The 21,136-nt window shown below is 35.2% G+C and overlaps 2 protein-coding genes and 2 long non-coding RNA genes across 4 annotated transcripts; 3 read left to right on the top strand and 1 right to left on the bottom strand.

Annotated features, from left to right (window-relative positions):
* The first annotated feature begins 223 nt into the window (after positions 1 to 223).
* On the top strand, positions 224 to 3,699 carry LOC123906369. The gene is made up of 8 exons (XR_006808865.1): positions 224 to 1,036; positions 1,147 to 1,358; positions 1,746 to 1,873; positions 2,638 to 2,685; positions 2,806 to 2,928; positions 3,057 to 3,153; positions 3,265 to 3,301; positions 3,409 to 3,699. It is a non-coding gene; the product is annotated as an uncharacterized LOC123906369 (long non-coding RNA).
* Positions 3,700 to 8,635: 4,936 nt separating this feature from the next.
* LOC123906362 lies at positions 8,636 to 11,057 on the top strand. Its single transcript, XR_006808863.1, has 4 exons — positions 8,636 to 8,856; positions 9,660 to 9,720; positions 9,806 to 9,910; positions 10,551 to 11,057. It is a non-coding gene; the product is annotated as an uncharacterized LOC123906362 (long non-coding RNA).
* Positions 11,058 to 15,092: 4,035 nt separating this feature from the next.
* On the bottom strand, positions 15,093 to 16,677 carry LOC123906360 (protein HIRA-like). The gene is made up of 3 exons (XM_045956271.1): positions 16,205 to 16,677; positions 15,793 to 16,044; positions 15,093 to 15,520 (listed from the first exon to the last, which is right to left on the bottom strand). The coding sequence occupies exons 1-3, from the start codon at positions 16,463 to 16,465 to the stop codon at positions 15,119 to 15,121; spliced, it is 915 nt and encodes a 304-aa protein (XP_045812227.1). The 5' UTR covers positions 16,466 to 16,677; the 3' UTR covers positions 15,093 to 15,118.
* A 1,110-nt stretch (positions 16,678 to 17,787) lies between these two features.
* On the top strand, positions 17,788 to 21,089 carry LOC123906351 (pentatricopeptide repeat-containing protein At2g27610-like). Its single transcript, XM_045956264.1, has one exon. It carries the CDS (start codon positions 17,851 to 17,853, stop codon positions 20,458 to 20,460), a length of 2,610 nt encoding a protein of 869 aa, XP_045812220.1. The 5' UTR covers positions 17,788 to 17,850; the 3' UTR covers positions 20,461 to 21,089.
* The last annotated feature ends 47 nt before the right edge of the window (positions 21,090 to 21,136 follow it).

Below are 21,136 nucleotides of genomic sequence, written 5' to 3'. Positions count from 1 at the left end.
GTCTCTATCGGTGTTCTCTATTCGATTAAAAAAAATTATGAATTTTTATTCATAATAATGCATGAATGGATATATATTCTCCTTCGATGACCCTTAGTCCCTAAATTCAATTTTGCAACTGCAATTAGAAGTGATTTTGTAAATTGTTACATAAGTTTTGTAAGGGATAGATGCCTCAATGACCTTTGAGAAAATGCATTATGAATTCTTTATTCATAATGGAAAAGTTGGTTGGTGGCTTTCAAAGCAAAATAATTTTAATATGAAATTTATTCAAAATGTGGATGGATAGACTTTGTTCCATGATTTTTGTAAGGGTGGCCCAAAAAGGATGGATGATTCCTTAATGTGAAAGCTAGTTGTTGACCGTAGTCCCTAAATGCTATTATCTATTTTGCTTTGATGGTCCCTTAGTCCCTAAATGCAGTTTTGGAACTACAATATGAAGTGATTTTGCAAATGCCACTGGTATAACATTTGCGTTGATAATTTTAAATGTAAGTCTTCGATTTAGTAACTGAAAAAAGGTAGAACCTTACCCATTTTTATTATTCTTGATCATTTAATAAGATTAAATCTTCTGCTTGATAAATACAAAACCTTTTATTGCTGAACATAGCAGTGTTCAAGTTCAACGGTGATTTGGAAACCGAAATCTGTAATAGCAGCCTGTCATCATTTTAGATTCATTATGAGACCACTGTCCCATAGATGTGGAGAGACTCTAGAGAGATGATTGAAGCTTTGGTTACAGGATAGAAACTAGGGAACAATAACAGGTGCTCTGAACTTTCTATTGAATCCCAGCTTTCAAGGTTGATTTGTTAACTGGGCGGGCATTTTATGTCCGAAGTAAATGTGGGAACAAGTTTTCTTAATATGGTAATTCTATGATTTGAGCTGCCTATCCCCCTATATGTATGGTGTAGAATCAGTTGAAATTATATGTGCTGGAAATATTGATAAAACAGTTGAAATTTGGTCAAGGTGCCTGTCAGATGAGTATGAGGGGAAATCTTATGTTGACCTTCTTCAGGTAAGGTTGATACTCGTATTTGTAAATACAAATATGTATAATTTAACTATAATATAAAACTCCCACTTACCAATAGTACAACTTGACAACTGACAATTATACATTGTTAGGATTTGATGGAAAAACTATTGTTCTTGCCTTGGCAACTGGGCAGAAGCGCTTTAGTGCCTCTCTGTGCAAGCTCTTTGAGAAATATGCTGAAACTTAGCAAGTCAAGGGTTGCTGACCACAACAATGGAGTATCTAAAACTTTTGGGTTCTGAACAACTTTCGGCAGAACTTGTGATATTGAAGTACCGAATTGCACTGTCTACGGAACCTGGTAAACTTTTTCTTGGATATCTATATGGCATGGTTAAAAAAACTAGGGGAAAATGATACAAATTGAATGCTATTTATTAGCAAGTGACTCTTCAAATGCCACTTCTAGTTGAGGAATACTTCAAGTACTAGCATTTTTGTGTATTTTATTCTAGTGGGATAGCATTACCATTATAATTGCATAGTGAACATCAGTGCGTAGTTATATTTTGCTGTTATTAAACGTGCAACATTCTACACCTAACCATATCTCCTGAAGATATTGCCGGTTTTAGAAAGACCTAACTACTCAAGTGATTACTTATTGACCACTCTTTTAACATTGTTAATGACTAGTAGAGTGGTTACTTACTGATCCCGAACTGCCTCTTGTTGCTGAATACCCTAGCTCCGACGGTTTCAACCGTTTATCTTGGGCGAGAAATGGTTCTTCTTCTGAAGGTTTTTCTCTTGGTCTCGTTGCTGGTGAATTATTCGTGGAAACATTGATATCTGGAATCCTCTCACTCTGATACGGTAATTTGTTTTTTTTTTTCAATCACGGGCTTTGTTTTTTTCATATTAAGAATTGATGATTTTGTTTAATAGACTGTGAAATGCATTGATTGGATAGATGATTATATTTCAGTAATTTGGATTTCGGAGAAGTAGAAATGTTTTTCTGACGTTATGAATTGATCTTGGAATTTGCTGAAAATTTTGTTTTATATAGATCAGTTACAATTTTCACTTAGTCCTAAATGCTTTGGTGGTTTAAGTCTGGAGAATTTTGGTTCATTTTAATATATACTTTCTCTGCTCGTTATTACAATTTGCTTTCTTGATGAATATATCACTATGGTTGGGTCCTGAATTTTACACTTTTGTATGCAAAATTCTACTAATTTTATTTTATAAATACAATGCCATATTATCCTTAGTTTTAAGACGCATTTTCCTGTCAATTTTTGTGATTTGATGCAAGTGAAGGATAATCTTGGCTGCCATTTATACATAATCTATGTGTTGGGAAACTCAAACTAAATTCCCATACTAGAATGGTTGTCAATTGTCATGAAAATGTAGAAACACGGTAGTTTCTGTTTGCGTAAACAAATTGAGCTTCTTTGCTAGTAGCTTCATGTTTTTCTTTGGTTTGGTTGAAGTTGTTGATAAAATACACTTCTAATTCAGTATGTAGGTTCATAGCTTTATTGATCAATGTTTTAATTTTAGTGTCCCATGATACAATTTTCTGAATGTCTTTCGGATGATTTTGTTTTTCTGATAAATTTTCTCAGCTCGGACGAAAATGAAAGTTCTCTCGTTGGACACCTTATAAGGGACAGGTATGTTCTTCTCTGTTTTTATGAGCCTACTTGCTGCAAGTTTTTATTGTCTTCTTTATTCTCTGGCATATATGTAGTGTTTTCTATTGAAATCATATCTTCGACATTCTTATATTTCAGGTTCGTGTACTTGAGTTTAATACAATTGCACCCAATCTTCTTGCATTTGGGGCTGAGGATGGTGAAATTTGCATATGGGATTTGGCCAATCCTTCAGAGCCTACACATTTTCCACCGTTAAAGGTCAATTTTTTTCCCCTCTGGTGTTTAGTCACACCTTCTTTTGATGGATTAATATGCTCTTAATCTTTAAATATATGGCTCTATAATTTGATATTTTTACACATATAGTGTTTATGATCACTGTGCAGGGTAGTGGCTCTGCTTCCCAGGGGGAAGTTTCACTCTTATCTTGGAATAGTAAAGTGCAACACATATTAGCATTCACTTCATATAATGGGACCACTGGTGAGGAAGCGATCAAATTCAACCTTTATATTTTTTTCTCATTGTTGTATTGTTCGTTGGGATGATAATTTTTTTTTGTTTATTTTTTAAAATTTTGGTTTTATTCTCCAGTGGTTTGGGACCTAAAGAAACAAAAGCCAGTGATAAGGTAACTCGATCATCTCTTGCCTTTTGGTTTTGAAAAAGCCTGATATTATATTGCCATTTGCCAAAAAGAACTCATTGTAACCTTGTATGTCCTATTTGAACTGACAGCTTTGCAGACTCAGTTAGACGGCGGTACTCAGCTTTGCAGTGGAATCCTGATGTTGCTACCCAACTTGTTGTTGCATCAGATGAAGACGGATCTCCTTCTATATGGCTATAGTCTCTGCAGATTGTCTGTTTATTTTAATGTGTATTGACTTTATATAAGCATGTTGACGCAGCTTTGGGATATGAGAAATATAATGACACTGATTAAGGAAAATGTGGGGCACACTAGAGGTAAAGTCAGCCAGTCGTTTATTTATGATTTATTGTATTCTCTTCCTTAGTGCTGTATTTTCCGGCTCTTGCTTTTCGATCAAGTATGATGTAACACCCAAACCCATTATTTATATATTTCTTCCTTAGTAAAATCTTTTTCAAAATACGCAACGGAAAATCACATTTAATTTATTGAATGTCGGTTCGAGTATTACACTCCTCTACCAAAATAATACTAATGTTGTTAATTAGTAAAAATACTTGTTTATACAAATGTTAAATCAACTAATGTATTTATTAGCTATACAAAACAACCTAGATAAGGAGATTCTATATACATATAAAACCCCTTTTCCCCGTGTCACAATCAGAGCAGAGCTTCACCGACGACTCGACATCGAATACCACAAAACCTGTAAATCTGGACCCCCAACGGTCCAGCACATAACACATAAAAGAGAGTTAGATAACATACTCAAATTATACAAGTGTAAGTAAATGGTACTTAAACACTTCTTCATAAAAACATGCATAATCATACATTATACATATACATCACCATCATTCATGCATATTCATATATCATGCATATACTTCATTTATCACCTAATCAAACATCCACAAAATACACCAAACATATAGTTTCACGTCGTCTCGGACAATACCAAAACATCAACAAATACATTGTTCAGATTATGGTCATGACGGACCCTGCGTTGTTCATTTTATAGTCATGACGGACTCTGCTCCTCACATACGGATTAACAATCAACATTTACCAAGTATGTGTCAAACATCATTTATTATAAAATGCACACATAATCCCTAATGCAATCTAATGCTTCACATTCATGTTATGTCCTCTAGACACCTCTAATGCATGTGGTACCATCGTCTTTATCAGAGTATTTCACCTCCGATATCCGTCTTTATCAAACAAATATAGTTCGATATCCTTCTTTATTGGACAAGCCAATATCCCTAAATATTCATGATGCATGCACTCAAAACTCATGAATATATTCATCAACAATTTTGGCATATAGCCCGTCAACAATAACGTGGAACACTATCCAACGTCCGTCTTTATTAAGATAATCAATACCTTAATATCCGTCTTTATTAGAATAACATAATTCTAATATCCTTCTTTATTAAGTTGATTAACACCTTAATATACTTCATTTATACTTCATACATGATTAACAATCGTTATAAGCATCAACAAGCATCAACAATCATGTAAGAATAAGACACTGATTGAAAATACATGCAAAGGAAGATAGCAGATGAAAAAATGGTGAAATCTGCAGCATTTCCGCCTGGGGCGGAAATATTTACGTTTGAGGCGGAAGTTTACGCCTGAGGCGCAAAAGTTTACGTTTGAGGCGCAGAAACATTTGAAAGGTTGGCTGCTCACTGTTCTTCCGTTTCAGGCGGAAATTATTGTGCCTGAGGCGGAAAAACATGCGTTTTCTACACAAAAACGCCCAAAAATCCCATTTTTCATGTTATAAACCCCAAAAGAGTTTGTATTCAAGCATAACAAGCATATCTAAACACAAAAGGACAATTCATTTCTCAGATCTACATCATAAACATCGAAAAAGTAAAGATTGAACACTTTTACTCAAAACACTCAAGAACACAATGTTCTTGAGTTTAATCCTTTATAAATCTCATTTTTAACCATTAGATTCGTTCATACATCATGATAAGAGCATGTTAAACATGTTATGAACCTTGGAATCGATTTCCATTAAGAAAATCCATTCACAACTAAAACGAAAATGGGGTGGAGGAAGTTCGGGTGAGGAGAAATCGACATTCTCCCCTTCCTCGGATCACCCACGAATATGAAATCTACTCTCTTACCTGAATTCGAAGAAAACACGACGAAGATCTCGAATCCCTAGCTCTCCCCTTGCTCTAGCTCCCAAGCTCTCTTCCTCTCTCAAGAACACACAAGAACAAAAGAGAATAATGAATTCTCTCTTCCCTCATGGCCATATGGCGCCACACACACCTCACACAAGGCCCATTGGGCCTCAAGCCCAATTGGCTTGGCCCAATAACACATTAACTAACTCTACTCGCTTAATAACTAAAGTATTCGATAAATAACCCTAGTTATTAACTTAATTAAAATGCCACGTTAAATAAAATATTTTAACACATAAAAATAATAATACGAAAATTGGGTCGTTACAACTCTCCCCTACTTAAAGGATTTTCGCCCTCGAAAATTACGCTACTAAAACAACTCCGGATAACTCCTGTATCCGACCCTCCAACGAAACGTTCAAAACGCTACACATTACTAAGTTTGACAAAATTAGTTTATCCCATCCAACACAATTTTTGTCCATTTATCAACAAGAGATCAAGGACGGCCAGTTCCTCAATTTGTCGATAAATATTCAACAATCATGATATCGGCACAAAACAGTCTTATCAAACCGCTAAAAGGTCCACTCCGCACGAAACATCCATAGATTCACATTCTACGGTACTCACAACTCTACCCCAAAACAGGTATAACCAATCGAACTCTCCGAAAGATACTTCCGTGGAATACTTCCACAACTCCATAATTCTCTGATTCCCTCATGAATCACTTAACCGTGTTACATCACTTATTCATATTCGAATCTTATTCCAACTTATCACTTGATAGTTCAATTCCAACAATCACTTGATGACCAACATTCTCAAACTTCATTGACACATGCTAAAAACTACCGTCTCTAACCGTCAAATTCCTTTTCTCACATTGAGTCGAATCCAATACGACTACTCTGTTCCCAAGTAATCTCTCAACCAATATTTGCATTCCTTAACGCAAACATTTTCCAATACCACTTCTCCTTAATCCCTTAGCAATTCGCTACTTCAAAATTAGGCTACCGCCTAAAATTGGTTCTCCAAACAATCATAACCTCTATCTCGTTGATTCCAACAACATCTTCAATTCTCTCACACTCCATCTATCCATGTTCCCCATCATCTTGCATTGCAACAAGCATACTCTTCTCCGTTTATTCACTCATCGAATTAAATCCACAAAGCTCCAAATACTCGTCATACGATCTAATCCCATCCATTAAATTCTAATCAACCTTTGTCTTAGTATTCTTACTCATGACTCCTTGTCTAATCCCAATATGACATCTCTAGAAAATTTCCAAAATTCTCGTCCAAATACATTTTAAGTTATGCACCAAGTCACTACCGTTTCATCATCCATGATGAAACAATTTAAAATCCTTTACTTCATTGTCACCGATTGTGACCATACCTCATCAACATCCACGATGCATCTAACAAAACTAGTCTCTACCGACTCTTCCATTCCATGAATCCAAATTCCTTAGCAAATACTTACTCACTCTTATCTTGTGGGCACTACCAAATGCTCTCTGACACTTACCTTAGGCATCACCTTCAACTCCTTACTATATGTGCTCAAACACAACATCTACTCATATGTGCGGTAATCCTTTTTGCAAACTCTCACCTAACACAAGTCACTTCCAACATGACCTCCTATTACTCACTCTCAACACGTTCTTTAACGGCGAACTTTCTTATTCTTCATCATTCAAAAATAATACCTCTCTTTTAGCTTCATCTCCACTTCTAGGATCTCATTCAACTTCGACACAAATTGCCCTGTCATTATCCAAATCCAATTACCCTTTCTTCGGCAAGCCTCTCACAAAATCTTTCGAATTGTTATCCTACTTCCATCTTCGAATAAACTCGACTACTCATACAATCCTCACTTCCAGCGATTCAACAAACATACCAATCCTATTATGATATTTCTCAATTCCATTCTCATCTACTTTAAAACCTACTTCCCTTCATCAATTAATTAACACCAACAGTTCACTAATCTTCACATCTCTTTCTCTAAGTTTCTCAAACCTCTTCTAGAAATCACCTCGCACACTAGACTTAGAACTCCGACTTGTTCAACCAATTCAACATACTACCATATGCACGACTCACGTAAAACTTCTTACTCCAACATCCGGTACAACATCCGATCCCCTTGGATGACAACTTACTTCAAAATCATCACCTCTCAAGAATCCTAATCACTCCCTCTTCTACATATTCAACTTCTTCTGATCGAATAGGTACTTCAACTTCGCTCCACACAAATCATATGTCCATACTTCTAGTGCAACACACGATCCTTGATCGTCCCGAATGCTCTTCATCTTACTTAACCAATCTCACTAACGCCCCACGGCGAAACACTTGGCCCGACAACTTCTCTTCTAGTAGTTTCTCACAACTTGTTGCTCCCATTCGTTCCACTTCAAACAACGTCACCTATTCCTGAATATTCCGCTTCAAGAACATCTCTACTCATCCAATCTTCTCACATTCAAAACATCTCGGAGGGATATAACCTTCTCCCCCACTTATCTCAAACTCACTCGTACTCTTCCACTAGAACTTCCGGTGCTCACACCTAACGGTTCTATCGTCTCTAAACATACACTACTAGAAAAAAATGAAATTGGGACGGAAATTTGTGACGGAATTAAATTCTGTCCCAAACTAATCAAATGGGGACGGAATTTGCGACGCATTTCTGTCGCACGTGTTTTATTAAAACTTTATTTATCTGGTTGGGACGAAATCTATATTCTGTCACTATATTGGAACGGATTCAACTTTCTGTCACAAGATTGGGATGAAATTTGTATTTCCCGCTCAACCTTATTCCAAAAAATTAGTGAAATAAAAGGGGGGAAAACTGGTGCCATTTAGTGAAATAAAATGGATTATATTTTTTTATAATAATTTTTTTTTTGACAAGGTAAAAAAAAGTTTTATGAATAAAGTAATTTTTTTTTAGGGTACACTATAAATTAATCTAATTGTAAAAAAAAAAACAATTAAAATATATTTGATAATTTTATTATTGTTTCAAAAATTATTAAGTTCCTTATAAAAAAAAGAAAAAAAAAGAAGATTAAGTTTAATATTTTTGACTTTTGAGGCAAATCCCTAAAATCAATTGAAAGAACTAACGCACTATCAAAAGCAGAGAAAGAAATCGCACAAGATGAAAGAACCCTAACCACAGTCACCACCGCATCACCGTCTCTCTCGTCTCTCCTCTCAACACAGTCACCACCGTCTCTTCTCTTCACCACCGTCTCTCTCTCGTCTCGTCTCATATCAACACCAGTTACCACCGTCTCTTTTCAATCGGTATGAAATTTCTCACCCCCTTTTCTCCGACACTTTCTCAGTCTTCTCCATTTCATGAAATTTATCGACCCCTTTATCTGTTGAAGTAATAATTTGGCACTTTTAGTTAGTTCACAACTCACATCGTTATCCTTGACTATGTAAATATCTTTTTAGTTATCATTTTCACATTGTTATTTTTACTCTATTATTCAGTCTTATTTACCCACTTTATATGCATATGTAGTTCACACTTCCTTGATTATTATGTCATGTTGATGTTTAGATTTGTTTATATATATTGAAACTCTTGTCTTGCTATTTCAATTTTGGGATTTGATTGTTTGTTAAATTTATATGACGATTTTATTCAATATATTTCCCTTTGATATGATTCTTTCTGTTTCATAACTGATTAGATATATTTTTAATTGAAATTAGGTTCACAATACAATGGATTATATAATTCTCATGTAGTAATGGTTGTGTTAGGGCATGATTTTAAGGATAGGTAGATGGCAAACCATTGTGGTTAAGAGATTTGGACTAGAGAGCATTTGTTTTATAGAGTTAGCTAATTAATGTAATTTCCATGTTAATCCAAAACCAACCAAGAGAAATTAACATATAGTTAGCTAATTAGTGTAATTAGCTTGATGTTAATTCCCATTCCATATGAATCACGAACTAATGAATGGGAACTAACATGAATGAGACATATATAGTTAGCTAATTAGTGATGGTCTATTTGTGTTTTTGCTGCTTTAGCCCTGTTTTTCTGGTTTTTTGCTATCTGCTGTAAGCCTGCATTTTTTGCTGTCCAGGGATGGAGGTTCATTGCACACCCAAGGGTCAAAGAATCAATTAAAACATGAACTTGAATTGGTAAGTTATATTTTACTTGTGATAATATGTTAACTAGGTTTATTATAATATACTTAGCATATGTGTGCCCTCTAAACAATTGCAGAATAAGAGCTTAGGAAGAATTCCACACAAGGGTGAAGTATTAAAAAAATGTCACACTAGGAAGGGGACACAAACCTTTGTGGATAAGAGATCAAGTGATGCATATGTGAGTATCAAGTTTTCTGTCCATTATTTTTTCTTGATTTGTGAAAGTAGAAAAAAAGCCTTGACTTTATTTGCTGCAATTGTGTGGCCTTTTCTTTGTTGTGATTGTGTCCTTAATAATAAAAGATTGCTGCACATGTATGTCTAGAGATAGCTTTGACAGTTGGTCCCGTGTTTCCGTTCTTGCTGTTCTTGCACGAGTGTCAATTGGTGAATAAAATTGTTTGTTTCATGAGTGTCGATTGATGAATAAAACTTGTTCCCCTGTTTATGTGTATCTAGGAAGAAAGTGTTATTACCTGTACATAATGGTTTCCTTGAAAATTATTTTACTAAGGGGTTTTTATGCTTAAGTGAGACCTTTCAATTGAACATATCTCAGATGCCTTTAACACGTATATATGCCTTTGATAAAGCTGCCATCTTAGTTTTACCAATTGTGATGTATTTGTAGAGTTGTGGTCTTTGTTTTGGCCTTGGGGTAATTATTGATTGAGGAGGCTTGTATGGTTCCCTTTTCTTGTCTTGTATATAATGTGTATGTTTATTGTACTTTTGGGGCATTACTTATCTTTTTGTTATCTGTTTGTTATGCGTCTCTAACTTCATTACATGTTTATCTTTGTTTATTTTTTTCCTAGGATAACTTTGTAAATCTATGTTCACAAGTTGAGTCTCAACCTCAACCTTCTGAGTCTTGTAATAATGAGAGTGCTGCTACTCAACTGAAGCCAATTGATTATGATACACTAATGATTGAGTTGTTGGAGGAAGAAATGCAAAGGGTATAGTATATGGACTTAGTTTGGATGGACGCATCCTCACCCGTGGCTCAACATCTAAATCAAATAGATATTCAAATAAAATGTTTGCCGTATTTGCTAAACATGCAAATATAGATTTGGATTTAATGGATTTAGATGAAGATGATCGTTCTGTTGGTAATGGAACTCGTGGAAGCAATTCAAATGATGGTACAAATGTCAATGAGTAATATTAATGACTTTGGAATGTAGAATTTAAATTATAGAGTTTGATTTTTGTAGACAATTCTAAGTTGTTAGAACATTAACCTTTTGGATGTAGTGATAAAATTTTGATATTTTGTTGTTATATGGAGATACTTATATGCTATGTTTATTATGGAACATTTGCTTGCAGATATGAATTTCTAGTTCGATATGAATATTTAAATTAAAAATTGATGATACAATTTAATGTGCATTATTTATATGAATACATTTTATTTGTTAAAAAAGAAATAAAATAAAATAAAAATAAATAAATAGGGACGGAAAGTAAATATTCTGTCACAGGATTGGAAAACACAAAAATATGCTGTGGGGACGGAATGTGAATATTCGGTCACTTTGTTGAGACGGAATTAAATCATTCTGTCGCAATATTGGGACGGAATAAATATGGTTGGCCAAACAATTTATTATATTTCGTCCCAGATTCCGTCCCTAAATTGTGACGGAACGTAATTTTCCGTGCCAATGAATTTGCGACGCGCTAATTGCGACAAAATAATTTTGTCACAAATTCTGTCCCAGATATGAATTGGGACGGAAATTTCAACTGTTACGCGACGGAAATTTCCGTCCCAGATTGATTTTTTTCTAGTAGTGATATTCTTCTCAAAAGAAGAAACTAGTATCGACATCGTTTACACGCATGTCGCATACAAGGGACAAAACCTAACCCACGATACCTAAACACTTACACAAAATCATGCAAGCATCTAAGTAACCTATACTTCCCTCACTTCTCAAAGTTAGGAAATCAAAACAACATAAGAAAAATGAACATTGCATAGCAATAATTCATACTCACATTCAATCAACTCAGAACAAGACGTCAACAAAATAAATTTCTTGTCTGGCTCCCTCGCTTAGCAAAAGCTAGCGAGCTCCCGGCGAGACAAGTCAAAAACATTCACAGGAATTAGCAAGACTTAGCGAGACTCAGCGAGGTTCATTCTTCGCCTAGCGAGCACATCCAAAAATCTGGGTGCTCTGCTACGGTTTTGAACTTACGCTCACTAAACTCTCGTTTTCTCGACTCACTAATCCACAAAATCCAAAACATCAAGCATATAACATCATTATAGACTTGAAAGCACAATTAGAATCATGCATCACAATTACAACATAGGGTTATGAGATCTTCATGTTTTTACTCATAAAACGCATAGCAATTCAAATGCCTAGTAATCATCTAGCACATGTTATAAACAAACATATAACAAACACATACCAGGACACATTAATATCCTACTCTTCTCACCATTTTGAAAATTAATTTTCACTCACCCAAAAGAAAATAACTCTATATTTTCACCAACATCTTCAAGAAATAATATTAGTTTTTAAAATTATTTCAAATCATTACCACATGCAGTTTTATATCATGCCGGATCGTCACATGCAGTTTTACATCATGCCGGATCATCAACAATTAGCAAATAAGCATCAATCCATCAAGTTTAAACTACAAAAAGGTTAAACTCTACGCATATACAACTATTATAAACATAGGAGTATAGCACTCACACCATTACTCACAAAAAGAACGAATAATTAATGCAATTCACATCACTCATAGTTCCTAAATAAACAACATAAGTGATTTCACAAAACAAACACAACAAAAATGTTAGACAACCGCGACTGACACACAATACTCACTTGGTCTGACTGCACAGACCTGCTCTGATCGACACATAACCCACACAGTCCGAAGACAACGGGGCTCTGAAACCAATTGTAACACCCAAACCCATTATTTATATATTTCTTCCTTAGTAAAATCTTTTTCAAAATACACAACGGAAAATCACATTTAATTTATTGAATGTCGGTTCGAGTATTACACTCCTCTACCAAAATAATACTAATGTTGTTAATTAGTAAAAATACTTGTTTATACAAATGTTAAATCAACTAATGTATTTATTAGCTATACAAAACAACCTAGATAAGGAGATTCTATATACATATAAAACCCCTTTTCCCCGTGTCACAATCAGAGCAGAGCTTCACCGATGACTCGACATCGAATACCACAAAACTTGTAAATCTGGACCCCCAACGGTCCAGCACATAACACATAAAAGAGAGTTAGATAACATACTCAAATTATACAAGTGTAAGTAAATGGTACTTAAACACTTCTTCATAAAAACATGCATAATCATACATTATACATATACATCACCACCATTCATGCATATTCATATATCATGCATATACTTCATTTATCACCTAATCAAACATCCACAAAATACACCAAACATATAGTTTCACGTCGTCTCGGACAATACCAAAACATCAACAAATACATTGTTCAGATTATGGTCATGACGGACCCTGCGTTGTTCATTTTATAGTCATGACGGACTCTGCTCCTCACATACGGATTAACAATCAACATTTACCAAGTATGTGTCAAACATCATTTATTATAAAATGCACACATAATCCCTAATGCAATCTAATGCTTCACATTCATGTTATGTCCTCTAGACACCTCTAATGCATGTGGTACCATCGTCTTTATCAGAGTATTTCACCTCCGATATCCGTCTTTATCAAACAAATATAGTTCGATATCCTTCTTTATTGGACAAGCCAATATCCCTAAATATTCATGATGCATGCACTCAAAACTCTGTCATACCCTAATTTTGTCCTACCCTCTTTTTACAATTATTTTTCTATTTTTCACTTATTACTATTATAAAAAAAAATCAAAAGAATAAAAGAAAAAAGGGCTTCACGTGAAACAGCACAGCAAGCACGCATCACACTCCCTCCACTACCCTTATTTCAAGCTTACAAATTTTAACTTTTTCCCTATTTTGATCAAGGCTTCACCATTGATTAAAGGTGGAGCTTTTCCTTCCCTTCTTGGCCACTCAAACCCTAATTTTCTAGTATAAGTAGAGGCAACATTTCAGAGCAAAAAGGAGGCGATTTTGGAGGAACACAGAGACAGAAAAATAACCAAAAAACTCATCTTTTCACCACTTTTCCAAATTTTCGAAATCCATTCAAACCACCCTCAAACTTCAATTTTCTTTCACTAATATCTTCTAACACATACCAGGAGCGAAACACACAAGGAAAAACGAAAGAAAACCGTCCAGAAAAGCCTACCCAAAACTCCAAAATTGCCAAGAAAAAGGGGTTAACAAACCCACTGATACAAAGCTCAAAACAAGTAGGTTTCTAAATGTTTTTTACTCATGAACACCCACTGAAGCTTTTCCATTCGTTAATTTTGCTTAAGCTTGCTTAAATCATATTTTGGTTTTTTGAGTTCTCAAGTTGTTGTTCCGTTTTTTTCAAAATATAAGCCTCCACTGTGAAATCTAAGCATAGATTAATGACCAGTGCGAAAAAACGAGCAAAACGGTATATAAAATTTTAATTTTCGGCAAAGTTTTGATGATGTTGTTGAAGCCGTGAGCTTCGATGAAGCTTTCATGGCTTCTTGTTGTTGCTTTCACGTGAAGAAGAAGGAGGGGAGGTTGAAGACGATGACGTGTCAGCACGTCATTGGCTCCCTCCCAAGTTTAAAACAGGTCTGTTGGATCTGGTGAAAGGCTGAGATCTGTTTGATTATTTTAAAATCCAAGCCGTCTGATGAATCAGAAGGCCTAGATCTGTGAAGCCTATCGTGCACCCTGATCCTGATGACACGTTGGATCGTTTTTGTTCTGTTTCTGTTTTTTTTTTTTGGACGCGTTGGGCCTGGGCTTGGTGTTGCAGTGTTGTTACTTCACCCCCAGATCCGCTATTTACACCCCCCCCGACCTAAAAAATGTGTTTTTATCCTTTTTTAGTGTTTTATCTTTCGTATTTTTATTTCTTTTAGTATAAAAGGTGGAAATATGTTAGATTGTTTTTTTTTTAGGGTTTAGTATGTTAGAATAGTTTATCTCTTTTGTTAAGTTATTTATGTGATAAAAAGCGTTGTCTTTTTTTTAAAAATAGAATGAAAAAGGATCGGTTTGTCATGTGGCTCTCCGGTACTCTGGTTATTCGTATTCTTGGTGATTACCTCGAAATGTGGATAACCGGCGTTCTTTTAATTATTTCTTTTCAAAAAGTAATAAAACTATAAAATGAACGCAACGCACTAAACCGAGTCTTTTTTTTGTAAAAAATGTTTAATTGAGTCTTATGTATTAAAAAAAAGTTGTTTACCAGGATAAATCCACAACGCTTTGAGTAAAAAAATGCTTGGCAACAAATAGAGGACGGGGACTAGCAGTAGTCCACACTGTTATAGTCCGATCCTGACTTCCGATGGCGATAACATTGTAAGGCTGTGGTTCTTTGGATCCTGTCTTGGAAGCACCGTTGCTCCACCCGACAGGTTCAGGCTTCGCTTCCTGAGAATTAGAGGAACTCTTTTTAAACATAAAATGATTGAACTTCACCACAATGATTGGAGCATTGTGTCCTAAGAAATCAAATGTTGCAGACCATTCGCCTCTCTCAAGAACAGGAGCAGAATGCCTCGGCTTCTTAAAACCATGAGTAGTGGTAATGAAATGACCACAAGGAGACCACCCAAGCCGTCTGAAAAAGGTTGATCCGAGCTGAAAAAAAGGAAATATTGATTAGGAAATAGAAAGTTAAATTGGATGAAGAACAATTATAAATATAGCTTAGTTGGTTTGCATTGTCAGTATAAAAAAGTTTTACATACGCATAAAATCACATTCATATCTTACTACATAGATAATTGCGGAGATATTTCATGAACTAGCATAGTAAAATGGCACAATGATGAAATGTAATCAGATGCATATGTAAAACTTTTTTGCACTGGCAATGCATACCAATTAAATCCGGAAAATAAGAAACTTACTGATTTTGACCAGTGACCATCTGTCCTATGTGCAAGACTCCAATCACTAGTTCGCCAAATAATTACAGTTTTATCGTCAGATTGACTTGCTATAAAAGAGCCAATAGGATCCCAAGCAACACCCTTAACCAGGCTAGAGTGGCCCCTTAAAACAGCAGTGCAAATACCATTGCTCATATTCCATACATGGATAGTGTTGTCCAAACTCCCACTAGCCAACGAAGAATCATCAGGAGACCAATTAAGATCCACCTACTTCAACCATGGACAAATAGATCCCAAGTTAATGATGATAATTGAAAATGTAAAAGCATTCGGATAACAGGCCCGGTCATAAGCCAGTATTGAAAACTATTAATTGATAGTTTCTGAAAATGAAAAGAGGTTGAAAAAGGAAAAGATATTGCATTACCACATCAGCAGAGTGTCCTCTCAGAGTCATTACAACTTTCCAGTTTTCAATATCCGGAGGCTCTCCGCTGCCAAATTCCGTGGTTCCTGAACCAGGCTTTCTCTCATGAATTAATATTGCCTGATCATCAGACCCTGATGCAACAAACCTTCCATGTTTAGCCCACCTAACACAATTGACAGACCCAAAGTGATCACGCAGAGTCGCAAGAAGCCTATCAGAAGGGTCATAATTTTCCATGTCCGTACTAACAGATTTCATATTCCATATGCGAACCTGCACAAAACATAGTTAAGAATGTAACTAAGTGGAAACTAATCCAAGTCAGTGTTGTCAAATAGCAGCTATATAGCATAACAGAATTCCAACAATTCTTTTTTTTGAACTGCAAGTATATTATTATTAATAATCAGGTCTCTGCACAAGATGAACAGAGACATGTAAAAGAGGGACTACAAAGCAAAGGTGCCATATATAAGCGGAACACCAATAGAATTTGAACAAATCACTATTATTCCATGATAAACTATTTATTTAGTACAAGTCTAACTATAATCATTAACCCTAAAATAATTAAGTAAAATGGAAAAATGGAAAAACAAAACATTAACCCTAAAATAATTAAGTAAAAAAAACCCTTAAAATAAAACAAAGATTTTCTTTGATGATGAAGAGGGCAAAAGCCCAAGATTTTCTTCGATTCAAAGTTCAATATAATCATTAACTTCTTTTTTTATCGACAAAGTCTAACTATAATACAAATACGAAAGACTCCTTTCTAGGACAAAATATTTTCTATCTTTTAGATAGAATGTTTTACGATTTTTCGTAGTGATTATATTTGTCGGAGCGGTTTTTTTCTATGGACATTTATCGGAGAGATAGTCTATATTTGGTTCTACGTTTGGAACCTTTAGAATTAATTCTAGAGATGCAAAATTAACTTTGACATGTTGGTTGCTCTGAAGTAGAGTTTATTTTACCTTTAGAATTAGTTCTAACTTGAAGCTAAAATTCATAAATTTTGAGTCTAAATATAATTTTTACGCTAAAGTTTTTCAACTCACTTAATATTTTTTTCATTTTTCGATAAAATAATAGAAAACTTATTAGTAGGAGAGAAAGATATACAAATTCTTTTTTGTTTATATAGTTAGCAATGAGGATCGGACCTAAGACATCATGTATACTATCCAAGCTCTTGGACAAGGCTTTATACAAATTTGTTTTTTACGGCAAAGATATACATATTCTAATTCTAAAAATAAAAAAATAATGTCCTTTTGAATTTAGCTCAGTTGGTAGGGACATTGTAAAGATATATAGATTCCAATTCGAAACACTTCACTTCTTCAACTTTAAGGTGGATAGCTAGTTGACAAAAAAAATACTAGTTCTTGTAAAATAAATAAATAAATAGTTCTTCTAAAAATAAATAAAAAAATAGTTCAACAGATATTTTTAGATTGAACGTGACACACGTGCGTACTTCAACTTAGTACTCCACATGTCACTTTCTGTCTTGTTCCGCCGCAAAACCCAACACTATATCACATTCACAGATTCACTTCAAAAACAAACACCATTTTTTTGTGTCTCAATTTCCAAAGTACAGTACTGTAACATTTTTATCAAACAAAAAGAGCATGAAACTAAACCCCTCTTTAAGAACACTCACCAACACTTCAATAAACCCAATTCTCAGACTTAAACATTATTATTCCGTTGCAATCAATACCAAGAAAACCCCATTATGTTACACTGAATGTGATCCTCACATTGCACAATACCTGTTTGATAAAACTCCTCAGAGACTAACAACCCTTAAAGAACATAACCAATTACTCTTTCGTTACTCTCGCGATAATCAAACCAAAGAAGCCCTCAATTTGTTTGTGTCCCTTTTTCGTTCTTCTTTACAACCTGATGAATCCACATTGTCTTGTGTTATCAAACTTTGTGCTAGTTCCTTTGATGGGAAAATGGGTAGGCAAGTTCATTGTCAATGTGTTAAATTTGGACTTGTGTATCATGTTAGTGTTGGAACTTCACTTGTTGATATGTATATGAAATCTGAGTCTGTTGATGATGGAAGGAGAGTTTTTGATGAAATGGGTGAGAGGAATGTTGTGTCTTGGACTTCGTTGCTCGCGGGTTATTCGTGGAATGGATTATATGATTGTGTATGGGAATTGTTCTGCCAGATGCAGTTTGAGGGGTTTTTTCCTAATCAGTATACTGTTTCTACTGTAATTGCAGCTTTGGTTAATGAGGGTGCTGTTGATTTAGGATTGCAGGTTCATGCCATGGTTGTTAAGCATGGTTTTGAGGATGCAATACCTGTGTGCAATTCTCTGATTAGTATGTATTCAAGGGCAGGGATGTTGAGAGATGCTAGAGATGTTTTTGATAAAATGGAGAACAAGGATTGGGTTTCTTGGAATAGCATGATTGCAGGACATGTGAGAAATGGACAAGATTTTGAGGTTTTTGAAATTTTTAGTAAAATGCAATGTGCAGGAGTTAAACCTACTTATATGACATTTGCTAGTGTTGTTAAGTCATGTGCTAGCCTTAGAGAATTGGTGTTAGTAAGATTGATGCAATGTAAGGCTCTGAAGAGTGGTTTTACCACAAACGAAATTGTCATAACTGCACTCATGGTAGCATTGAGTAAGTGCAATGAAATGGATGATTCGTTTAGTCTATTCTCGTTGATGGAAGAAGGTAAAAATGTGGTGTCATGGACTGCGATGATCAGTGGTTACTTGCAGAATGGTGGCACTAACAAGGCTGTGAATTTGTTTTCTCAAATGAGAAGGGAAGGTGTTAAACCAAATCATTTTACATATTCTGCGATCCTTACTGTGCAGCATGATGTTTTCGTTTCCGAAATGCATGCTGAAGTTATCAAAACTAATTATGAAAAGTCATCTTCGGTAGGAACTGCACTTTTAGATGCTTATGTTAAGTTAGGAAATACTAACGGTGCTGTTAAAGTTTTCAAGATAATTGAAGCGAAGGACTTGATGGCATGGTCAGCAATGCTCGCAGGATATGCACTAACAGGAGAAACCGAAGAAGCTGCTAAAATCTTCCATCAATTGATAAAAGAAGGGATCAAACCAAACGAGTTTACCTTTTCCAGCATCATCAATGCTTGTGCTTCTCCTACCGCGGCATCAGAACAAGGAAAACAGTTTCATGCCTATGCAATTAAAATGAGATTTCATAACGCTTTATGTGTAAGCAGTGCTCTTGTTACCATGTATGCAAAGAGAGGCAATATTGATAGTGCACATGAAGTTTTTAAAAGGCAGAAGGATAGGGACTTGGTTTCTTGGAATTCAATGATCTCTGGATATTCACAACATGGCCAGGCCAAAAAAGCTTTAGAGGTATTTGATGAGATGCAAAAACGAAACATGGAAGTGGATTCCGTAACATTCATCGGAGTCATTACTGCCTGCACTCATGCTGGCCTAGTGGAAAAAGGTCAAAAGTACTTCAATTCAATGATCAATGATCATCACATTAATCCAACAATGAAGCACTACTCTTGCATGATAGATTTATATAGTCGTGCAGGGATGCTGGAAAAAGCTATGGATATCATAAATGAGATGCCATTTCCTCCTGGTGCAACTGTGTGGCGCACTCTCTTGGGAGCCGCTCGAGTACACCGCAATATAGAGCTCGGAGAACTTGCTGCTGAAAAACTTATTTCTCTTCAGCCAGAAGACTCGGCTGCATATGTCCTATTATCCAATATGTATGCTGCAGCAGGAAACTGGCAAGAGAGAACCAATGTGAGAAAACTAATGGATAAAAGAAAAGTGAAAAAAGAACCAGGGTATAGTTGGATTGAGGTTAAAAACAAGACATACTCATTCTTGGCTGGTGATTTGACACACCCTTTGTCAAACCAAATTTACTCGAAACTTTCAGAGTTGAGTATCAGGTTGAAAGATGCAGGTTATCAACCTGATACAAACTATGTATTTCATGATATTGAAGACGAACAGAAAGAAACTATTCTTTCTCATCACAGTGAAAGGCTGGCTATTGCTTTTGGGTTAATAGCTACACCTCCTGAAATTCCAATCCAGATTGTGAAGAATCTTAGGGTCTGTGGAGATTGTCATAACTATATCAAGTTAGTATCACTCATTGAACAGAGATATATTGTTGTCAGAGATTCAAATCGGTTTCATCACTTTAAAGATGGATTGTGCTCATGTGGAGACTATTGGTGATATTTGAGCTATAATGTGTTGTTTTGAAGATGCTTAAGCATCATGTGCATTAGAATTCTTTTGGCAAAGAAAATTTTAAATTAGGCGAGACACACTCTCATGGCAAGGTCAGAGAGAACCGTCAATTTCATTGAAAAATTAGAATATAATTTATGTATAGTTTACCAATGGCGGAATTACGAACTTGAACCCAAGGCATGGCAGGTGTGAGCCAAGGTACAAAGAGAAACCATGAAAGCTTCTCTGTGAAGCATAAAGTCTCAAGGAAGCTTTATGTAAGGAGACTTGTCGGATTAGGAATTGAAATCACATGTACATTGCATTGGTTCTCTGCTCTGAGTGAGATAGGCCATGGTAGATATTGTTCAACTTGTGAATAATGATCCATCAACAGAACTTTTAGAAAGTATGCTTTTAATATTTGCTATAACAAAAAGGTCCATAGCATTTCTATAATTTGTTAACTGATTGCAGGAATCCTCAAAAGTCCCAACCAATTTTGCTTATTAACTGATTCAACAAGTAATAATTAATTTAGTTATTTCATCTATGTTTTGAGAGTAATTGGTGTCCAAAATTTATGTAACTGAATTATAAGTACACAAAATTTGGTAATGTAACCAAGTCAAATGAGCCATATTTCATATTATAAGTGCAAAAGTTACTTTTTGAACCA

The sequence above is a fragment of the Trifolium pratense genome, linkage group LG1, assembly GCF_020283565.1.
Source record: "Trifolium pratense cultivar HEN17-A07 linkage group LG1, ARS_RC_1.1, whole genome shotgun sequence".
Classification (NCBI taxonomy): Eukaryota; Viridiplantae; Streptophyta; class Magnoliopsida; order Fabales; family Fabaceae; genus Trifolium; species Trifolium pratense.
The sequence above is the reverse complement of the archived record's forward strand: the minus strand, read 5'-3'. Positions and strand labels throughout refer to the sequence as shown.